This window comes from Brassica napus, chromosome A3 (genome assembly GCF_020379485.1).
Source record: "Brassica napus cultivar Da-Ae chromosome A3, Da-Ae, whole genome shotgun sequence".
NCBI lineage: Eukaryota > Viridiplantae > Streptophyta > Magnoliopsida > Brassicales > Brassicaceae > Brassica > Brassica napus.
The window spans coordinates 33696309-33707259 of NC_063436.1; the positions used below are offsets into that span (position 1 = coordinate 33696309).

General features: G+C 36.4%; 2 protein-coding genes across 2 annotated transcripts; both read right to left on the bottom strand.

The window, feature by feature from the left end:
- Positions 1 to 4680: 4680 nt before the first annotated feature.
- Positions 4681 to 8811, bottom strand: LOC106448430. The gene has a single exon (XM_013890317.2). The coding sequence runs from the start codon at positions 8809 to 8811 to the stop codon at positions 4681 to 4683; it is 4131 nt and encodes a 1376-aa protein (XP_013745771.2).
- LOC106448428 lies at positions 8811 to 10253 on the bottom strand. Its single transcript, XM_048777146.1, has one exon. It carries the CDS (start codon positions 10251 to 10253, stop codon positions 8811 to 8813), a length of 1443 nt encoding a protein of 480 aa, XP_048633103.1.
- Positions 10254 to 10951: the final 698 nt, after the last annotated feature.

Here is a 10951-nt window from a genome sequence, read left to right on the forward strand (position 1 = left end):
AGCTTTGGCTCATCGCCCAAATGTTTAGCTATTTAGGTAAGCAACACTTTGCTAACTATATCAAATATAATTCTTGGTTGTCAGACGACATCTTATGTCTTATCCAACCTATGTCTCGAAGCCCAAAACCATTTTGATAGCCTAGTCAAGTAAACTAATCTTATATTCATATGGTAACCGTTACCATCTACCTCACTTATGTAATTGCAGACACCTTACTTTGGCAAGCCATCTTACAACAAAACAAGCCTTGATAATTGATAAGATTGGGTAGACATCAAAAGTATCTATCTTATTAAAACAGAAACATTACAACTTCTTCTAAGTGGATTTTTAAGTTGGACATCATATTGTTATTTATAGCCTAACCTTACATTTAAATATTTCCTTAATTGATTCAATATCAACCATCGGTTCAATAAAATCTATTTAACTCCATCATATAACTCTATTTAAATCCACCGTAAGATCTATCTTATTATACATTATACAACTATTATTTAACATCTATTATTTCGTCACATTATGCATCTATTATTATACATATATTAAAAAAACATCTATTAACGAACCCTCGCTTTAATGTGAAACGTTAACATACATATACTCACATTGTCATACTTATATTATTTCATAGTAACAATATATAAAAAACGCACTCTTCACACTGGTCCATATCACATTGCAAGATTAACAACATTGAGTAGTCATTATATTTTAAAAAACTTCATAAGTTACAAAACTCGTATGGCCGTATATCTAAAGCATTGTTTGTCATTATATTTTAAAAACTATAACAACATAGTTTATTTATGTTACTTAAATGATATGGTCATATATCCAAATCATTTGTCCATGGTATAATTTAAAGAAACAAGAAATTTAAATCTCCGGAAACAAGAAACAAGAAAGTTGCCAGTAGTTTCACCTAGATTTGTCCATGGTATAATTCTTATTTTCTAACAGAAACATCAGTTTAAATCTCCGGATTTGATATTAACCGTATATTCTTATGGGCAATTATCATAAATAGACCATTTTTAAGTTTTGGTCACAAAAATGGGTGAACGATCTATTTTCCCACGAGAACTATCATATAGCATCAGATGTCCACCACACTATGACCTCATTCTAGTTTTCCATGAATTTAAAGTTCTAAACTTATTTCTCCCCGAATCATAAATTGTAAACTTATTTCTCTCCGAACCGATTATTCAAAACTTAATAACCCATAGACCATTGTTTTTTATCGGTTTACTATTAACCAACCAATTTAACCAGTTAAAACTCTAAATTTTATTTAAAATGATTTATCAAAAAAATTAATAAACTATTTTTGATTCCCAAAAAATAAAATTGAATCATCATGTGTGTATCAAGATCTCTAACGCCTACTCTCTCCATCCTCCCTCCGCAGTCACCAATGAGGCAATGAGGAAAATCTCAATCTAGTCGTAATCGCTACTCCTAGGCCGCCTTCAACCTCCACTCTTCCCACATATCTCCCTTCCACTGCCAGACCCAACCGAGTTCGTAACAGTCTGTGAGAGAGACGAAATTGGCAGAGATTAGGGATGTGAGAGAGGAGTCGAAGTTGGAACTGAGATTTGAGAGAGCGGTGAAACCGGTATAAAACTCGTCGAGTTTTGTTCGTATGCCATTTAACATTGAAGAATTTGATTGAATGTGATAGTAAAATCAATAAGGATATTGCTTTGATTGCTCTCTTGGTGCTGGATATCTGTTAATGCCTTAATGGGTTTGACGAGAAACAAAACAAATTTGTCTGAGAATTATATTTGATGAATCAATTATATGGCTTACGTAAAGTTATTGAGATGTATGTTTGAGATAGAACGAAGGAGTGGATGTTCATGAATCAATTCTTGTCTCATAATCTTTTTTCTTTGCTTATTAAATTTTTTTTGATAAAACAAAAACTTAAAACAAAAATTAGAGTTTTGATTGATTTAAGTGGTTTACAATTAGTTGGTTAATAGTAAACCAATAAAAACCATGGTCTATGGGTTATTAAGTTTTGAATAATCGGTTCGGAGAGAAATAAGTTTACAACTTATGATTCGGGGAGAAATAAGTTTAGAACTTTAAATTCATGGAGAACTAGAACGAGGTCATAGTTTGGTGGATATCTGATGCTATATGATAGTTCTCGTGGGGAAATAGATCGTTCAACCCACAAAAATAGACCACAAAGAGGAAAATGACCAAAATGTTTCATTTAATAGGTAAAAGTACAATAATACCCTAGATATATTAAAAAAATAAAAAAATATAAAAAAATATTTTTTTTATAGTTTTAGATTATATGTTTTCAAATTCGAACTTTTTATATTTTTTTTTTTTGAATTTTTGTTTTCAAATTTACTTTTTGTAATTCGAAAATACTTTTTGAAACTATTTTTAAAATTTTTACTTTCAAAATTTTAATAATTATTTTCTATTTTATAAAATTTTAAACCTCAAACCCAAATCCCCACCCCTTAACTCTAAACCCTAAAGTTTGGATTAGCTAACCCTAGGGGTATAAGTGTATATTTACCTCTTTAATGAAATATTTTGGTCATTTTGATTTTTAGAGTCTATATTTGTGATACAAACTTTTTTAGTGCTATCCTAAGGTATTTCTCTATTCTTATTTCAATAACAGAAACATCAGTTTATACTTTAAAAAAACGTTTATAACAAAACCCCTTCCCCAAGTTGTGCATTATATGCCTAAAATCTCGGATACAATCAAATATGGAGTTTTAAATTTCTTTGTCAAAAAATCGATTTGCCAGATTTGAAAATCATTAATATGGAAAACCCCCTTCTCCAAGTTTATTCTACTATACCTAAAATCTCGGTTTCAATAAAATCTAGAGATTTTGTATTTATTATACCTAACTTAATAGGTTAGGGAATATATTTACGGAGATATGGACTTGTGCATTTACAATAAAATTTTGCTTTATGGATCATAAATTCATAATAGTTAGATTGACATTAAATATAAAACAAAAACAATTTTATGATTGCACTTAATTTTTTAAACAAACACATTTTGTTTCTTTATTTATTGGAATTCTTTCATACACATTGAAAATACTATTCTATTAATAAAAAAAAATTAAAACTATAATTGTTTTTCGATTAGTACACTTTTATTTAAATTACTTGACCAAAAAAAAATGTTATATCTATCAATTTAAACATTTATATATCCGCATGGGGTTACTCTATTTTTTTTTAATATACACTTTTGTTTGTTTATCTATTTTATTATTACAATTATTTTATTAGATTTATAATGAAAACTCAGGGATGTTAGTCTATTTCGTTTTCGTTAATATTAGATTAGTATTTTCACCTTATGTCTATGTTTATAGTACATTGATATGTTAATCCAAATCTTATTGGTTAATATTAGGTTAGTGTTTCACAGAACATCTATAATACACATTTATTTCGATCCAAATCGTATTACTTTATATTATGTTAGTGTTTTCACTGCACGGTTATATCTCTAATATATCGATGAAAAACTACTAATACAAAACACAGTTTAAATATTGTTCTTTAAACGAAAGAAAAAAAATTGCACAAACTCGAAATGTATGAAAACAAAAATAAAATCCGCGCGGTCGCGCGGATCATGATCTAGTTTGAAATTAATTAGGAACAAATTTTAATTTAATTTTAACTTATATTTAAAATTTATAGCTAATATAAATATAAATATAACTAATACATATCTTATATGTATTTTAATTGAATTAAATAATTAAATTAATTTAATCTAATTAATATAATTAATTATTTATATATTTAATTTTATAATTTAATCTAATTAAAATCTGATCAAACGACCAAACCAATTTGACCAAACCAATTTGACCAAACCAATTGTATTAAACAACCTAAACCAATCGTTGGTTCAATTGGTAATATACATATCTCATACGTGTTTTAGGTTAATTTAGAAACACGCATTCAAGTATTACAATAATACGATTGCCTCTTGAAATTATATGTATGCAACATGCAACATCTGTACAACATGAACAAGATCATCACATGACAACGCATATATCTAGATATTCTTAATCGGTTAATTATAATAATTGGATTGATCACATCAAACAATACTACGACATAACTTCTTTAAATTAATACTCTATAAATTAATATATACTAAATATCTCTATAAAATAAAATAATTTTATAGTTTTAAATTAAATTTTTGGTTCAATTAGTATATCAATAAATTAATATCTTTATAAAAATTAATAAAAAAAATTATAGTTTTGGTGTAGTCCCAACAATATTAGTTTATAGAAGTTTCAATGTATTATGAATTAACAAATAACATGCATCTTTTAATAAAAAGAAGCACTAACGCTTAATGGTTATTTTAACAACATATTGTTCTTACGCAGGAATCAGATTACGCTTCTGCGAAATTCATAACTACGCCAATTTAATTATCGTTGAAACTATAAGATTATTTTATTTTTTTTAACTCTGAGATAAATGTTTGAGAAATAAAAACCAGAAACAAAATCCTACAGAACCATGAAAAACACAACCAACTCAAATTTAAAAAGGAAAACAACAGCCTAAAGCACGTTATCCTACCCAAAACTGCTCCATTTCAAAGACCCTCCATCTAGCGTCACCTTATACTCTTGTTGACCTTGTACCTTCCTCCGCAAGCAAGCTCCTCAACCAAGAAGGGCTACCTTGAGCTACATATGATTGGTATCTCATTTCCTTTGTCACACTCCGAGCAATCATAAAGGCAGCTTTGTTTGCCTCTCTCTTTACTGAACTTACCATCCAATCTGTAACATTATTCAGAACACCCCTTAACTCCTCACCGTACCCCCGGAACGCTGGCCATGCCTTAGGTCTATTCACAGAGCCCACCAGTTCATGATCCTCCAGCTCAAAACTCACTTTCTGGAATCTATGAGAAATCATACTCTCAGCTGACCAGATTAAACCCAAACGTCTAGCCTCCAAAAGCGACGACACACCATTAAAAGCTCTTCTGCTATGAAGCAGAGTTTGACCTTCACTATTCCTTACAATCCAGCCCAAATCAGCCATACACGTCGCTTTAGACCATGAGATTCCAATATTGCACTTCACTCTTCCACTCTCTGGTACTGTCCATCCTTTACCATTCATTTGGCTCTGATTCCTACTCCCCGTTTCCGCTTTTGCTTCTGCAGTAACCATTGTCCATCGCCTGGACTCCTCACGACATTTCATGACCGTATCCTCTGCCTCATAGTCTTCTCCTTCAAAGATAAAAGCATTCTTGTTCTTCCACAACATCCATAGAATCCACGGGAAAGAACAACTAACATCCTTTGGCACTCTAGAATCTTTTCCAATATTCAGCAGATGGCTAAAATTTTCATATAAAGATCTATGTTCAAAACCTCGTTGCGGAAAGGGGAACCCCGACGTCGCCCATACCAGTCGAGCCGCAGGACATGTGAATAAGACGTGATTAATAGTTTCTCCTTCTTCCCCACATCTTTGACATCTAGAGTCCACCTTCATCCCACGAGCAATACACTCCTCTGAAGCGGCTAAAGCATTTGAAAGATCCCTCCACATAAAGATTTTGATTTTTGGCGCCGTGTCTACCTTCCACACTTGGCTACGCAGATCATTTATTGATGGTTTACTCCTAGCCGCCACTCTCACTTCTGACTGGTCCAGAGAACATGCCAACCAGTACCCCGATTTCACAGAGTAAGCTCCCCATCTGTTATGGACCCACTCATAAGAATCCTCCTTACCAACAGCAGGCTTCATTTTGAGAACTAACTCGATATCACTCGAGAAAAAAACTTCCTCCAGCTTCCCTCGATCCCATCCTCTTGTCTGTGGATTAATAAGATCACAAACCCTAAGATCAAGATTAAATAGAATCTGTTTCCTCATTGGAGCCATTGGTTCCGTAACAAAGAGCCATTTGTCCATCCATACATTGATACTCTCCCCCGATCCAATATTCCGACGCAGTCCTTTTACCAGCAACTCACGTCCAAATAATATACTTCTCCACGCGTAAGAAGGCCTAGGTCCGAGTCTTGCCTCCAAGAAGCCACCAGCCGGATAATATCTACTTCTTAACACCCTTGCACACAAAGATTCCGGCTCCATAAGCAACCGCCACCCCTGTTTTGCCAACAGAGCCTGGTTGAATTTTTCTAAATCCTTAAAACCCATGCCACCATCCTGTTTATCCAGACACATCCTCTCCCAAGAGACCCAATGCATCTTATTTATTCCATCTTGTGCATTCCACCAGAAATTTGCCATTGCACTAGTAAGATTTTTACATGTCGTCTTCGGGAGTTTAAAAACTGACATAGCAAAAACCGGCATGGCCATTGTGACTGACTTGAGTAGAACCTCCTTTCCACCCGTTGATAAGAAAAAAGCATACCAGCCGTGGAACCGCGATGTCATTTTTTCATGAATATACTGAAGCATGTCAACCTTGGAGCCACTGAAACATTCTGGCAAACCCAAATATTTCCCCATTCCTCCTTCATTTGTAATACCAGTGATCTCTCTAATCTTCACTTTTGTATTTTCCTCAACCTTCTTACCAAAAGTAATGGCCGATTTCGAGAAGCTGATCATCTGGCCAGATACCTCTTCATACTCCTTTAGTATCTTGCAGACCACATTACACTCTACTTCATTTGCTTTTAACAACAAAAGTGAGTCATCAGCGAAGAATAAGTGATGAATCGACGGCCCATCCTCTGAGAACTGAATTCCAGTGATCTCACCTCTTCTTTCCGCCTCATTCAACTGGTGGGATAGCCCTTCTGTACAAAGATCAAATAGGAAAGGGGACAGGGGATCTCCTTGTCGCAGACCTCTACTTGGTACCACCTTTCCCTGTTCCTCGCCATTTATAAGAACAGTATAGGAGACAGATCGGACACAATACATGATCCATTCTCGGAACTTAGCATGGAAACCAAGCGCCGTCATTAAACCTTCAAGATAATTCCATTCAATGCGATCATATGCCTTCGACATATCAGTTTTGATCGCCATAAACTCTTTGGCAATCCTTTCATGAGTTCTCAACCCATGTACCATCTCGTGAGCTATGATAATATTATCCGAAATCAATCTCTCAGGTATAAATGCAGATTGTGTGGGTGACACAATGTGCTCCAGCATCGGTTTGAGCCTGGCCACCAGAATCTTAGCCACTATCTTGTATAACACGGAACACAAACTAATGGGTCTCAGATCAACCATTGTCGTGGGATTTGTGATTTTTGGAATTAGACAAATCTGCGTAAGGTTCCACTCCAATGGAAAAACTCCAGTAATAAAGAAAGCCTTAATCTCCTTCACAATCTCCACACCAATAATACTCCAATATTCCTGGAAAAACAAACCGTTCATACCATCACTTCCAGGAGCACTCGACTTCTTAATAGAGAAAACAGCCGCTCGAACTTCCGCGTCACTGACCTCCTTTATCAGGTTTTGATTCATATTCTCTGAGACCCTAATCGGCAGACCAGTGAAAAAACCCATCACCTCATTCGAAGGTTTTGATTTAAACAGCTTATCAAAATAGTCTGTAGCCGTCTTTCCCATTTGAGGTATTGAGAGATTCTCTCTTCCTTCGTCATCAACAAGTTTAGAGAGCTGGTTGTTCTGTCTACTTGCCTTTACAGAAGCATGAAAGAAACTTGTATTATTATCTCCCACCACAAACCACTTGTCTTTACTCTTCTGCGCCCAGAATTCTTCCTCCTCTTTGAAAGCTTTTCCAATCTCCATTTTTAATTCATTCACTCTCTCCCAACAAGGCGATGTAGAAGAAGATTCCAGTTCCAGTTCATGTCTGAGCTTCTGCATTCGCTCATTCGAGTTGTGATTGTTCTCCCTTTTCCAATTTCCCAAAGACTTCCGCACAGCCCCCAGACTTTCCACAATTGATAAATTGTTATTCCCCCTGGCCCTCTTCCATGCTTCCCCTATGGTTTCCTCAACCCTATTTTTACCAACCAGGCGTTTATCAAAACGAAAAGCAACCCTCTTCCTGTCCTTCTCACAGAAGAGATTGACCATCACTGGTCTGTGATCAGAGCCAAGCCTTTCCATGAAAGTCTGCGTAGCCTTGGGATAAGCATTTCTCCATTTCTTATTCCCAAAGCATCTATCCAGTTTACACTGAATATACTTCTTGTATCTCACTCCCGCCCACGTAAAACTATCACCAAAACCTGAAAGTTCCTTCATCTCGCAAACCTCTAACATTGCAGCAAAATCCATAAATGATGCAGGGCCCCTTTTCGGACCTCCAATCTTCTCACCATTATGTAAAATTTCGTTGAAATCACCAACCAAACCCCAACACACCTTCCTTCCTGCTCCCAACCTCATTATTCTCTCCCACACTTTCCCTTTCCCTTGCTGACTCGGCTCCCCATACACAAAGGTTACAAATAGAATCTGACCTCTGTAACTTATCCGACAATCCAAGATATTCTTGTCAGCAAAATTCACCTCTACGACCACATCTCGTTTCCACATCAAAGCCAAACCTCCCGATAGACCAATAGGATCCACTACCATCACTCTATCATATCCCAAAACCACTTTCAAATCAACCACCATGTCTTTCTGTTGCTTAGTTTCCATCAAAAACACAATCTCAGGGAAATATATTTTACGTATCTCCTTGAGACGAGGAATTGTCGAGTCCTGAGACCGTCCCAAGCCTCGACAATTCCAACTCAGTATCCACATTATTGATTGGGCAGTCCCCCAATTGGGACCACCTCTGATTTTGACCTTCTCGCAACTCTAGAAAATTCCCCTGCCACAGCCTCAGCTCTTCTCTTGAAAGCACTTTTAACCCCAGTATCGTCAATATTCCTCCCCTTGGCCTCATCTCCCTCCGAAGCCGGAGATTTCAGCTTAAACTTCCTCATCCTCTTTGGTGGCCTATACCGCTTGCCTCCCTTATGTCGTGAAGTCCCGGAAGAGTTAGCATCTGAAAATCCAGAGCTAAAACCCGTCGGACATTCAAAAAAGACCGGAGAGAGGGGATGATCTACAGCTTTCCCCTTGAACACGTCAGGTCCGGATGATTGAAAATCCCTTATCACCAAGCTTTTGTTAACATTACCCTCCGACCTTCGTAGTGCAACTTGGTTCTCCACATTCTTCAGAGCATAGTCAAAGACTACTCCTTTGTCTTTGTCTAAATCACAGATCACCACAGGCGGGCCCTCCAGTCTCAAGAACATCTTCTGACCATTCGGATCATCACTCAGCTCCACAACAGAAGTTCTCACACGTTCCTCCCTCACACGCTTTTCTCCACCTTCCGCCGCTAGGAGATACTCACGCATATTTTGTAGGACCTCAGGGTTAATTTTACGTCTCCCAGTAGCAGGATCCAGACCCACTTGCTCATCACTCAAGACTCCATAGAGAGGGTCGTCTCGATGAATCATCAGCTCTCTTTTCTGCTTCTCGGCCAAAGCATTCTTCCTGTGCTCCAAAGCTTTATCCTTCCTCTCCTGAATTAGCAGTGGGCACTTATCCTTCTCATGAGTAAGGCGTTGGCAGTGATAACATCGTTTTTGTATCCTCTCAAAATCGTACTTTAAAGTTACCGTACCCCCACCCGGTAGATTGATAACTTTTGTCTTCCTAACAGGTCGCGAGACATCAAAGAAGACCCGTACCCTCACGTAATCATGACTTTGTGCTTTGTTGGGATCAAAGGCAACCACATCTACCTTGCCGATGAAATCACCAAAAGTTACAATAGCTTCTTTCGTGTAGTGGTTCACCGGAATGTTTCGAATCTGGACCCAAACCAACAGATACTTCAAGTAGTCATCTGGTGGCTTCTCCACCCACCGATCAATCACAATACTCCACTCATTAAACGTCCAAACCCGTTTACGCATCACCTCCTCTAGATCATGTTCATATTTAAAAATAAACTGAAACATAGTAGATGATAAAGCCACACCACGGACCCTATCATAGACTTGCCACTTCCTAGGCATATCCAAGATCAGGTCCTTCATCCTTTGACTCTCAGGATTTAAAGCTCTCCCAATTATGCTCAGCCTATTGCTTTCCACTGCACTGAATTGCGGTAGGTCCGGTAGATCGTAGGGAACTTCTTCTTCCTCCAAAGACATCGTCTCAAACACTCTGTTAAGATTCATGATTACTCCAAGCAGAAGAGAAAATCTTCTCTGTTCTTATTTTTGAAAAAATCTAGGGCGGCTAGTAAAGAACCCTAGGAATTCCAATGAAAAACACGTAAAAATCCAAGATTTCCACCCAAAATAAGGAGATTTTCTGTTTGTGTGTCCACAAAAAGAGGAAAAAATCTCACCAAAAAGCCCTACTTTCCTTAAAACGAGAAAATCCTCGTATGAAAAGAGAGAGAAAAAATCGCCCAAAAGAGGGAGCCAAAAAGATCTTCAAACATGAAACAGATGTTTACCTATATTATTTTATTTGGAACGCAAACAAAAAAAATGATAAAGTAATAGCTGTCAAAACTATAAGATTATTTATTTATACCAAATTATCGACTAAATAAGATCTGATTTCAGTATTAAGCAAGTAGGCTCTAATACTACTGTAGGAATTCATACCGGTTTATAACTATTTATAAATCTACTTATGAATTCAGTTTGCCTAGAATCTCATGTCAATAATGAAATAAACTTAGATCTTAGAGTTTCGAATATACCTGGTTATTCTGCAGCGGAAGGACAAATAAACCAAATCGAGATTTATAGCACTCCAAATGTCGTGCCTCTACTGTATCTACACACACAAACTAGATCGATACGGGATGCTAGTACCATTGAAACTTCTCTCAAGAACTCACGAACACTTCATCTATATAATT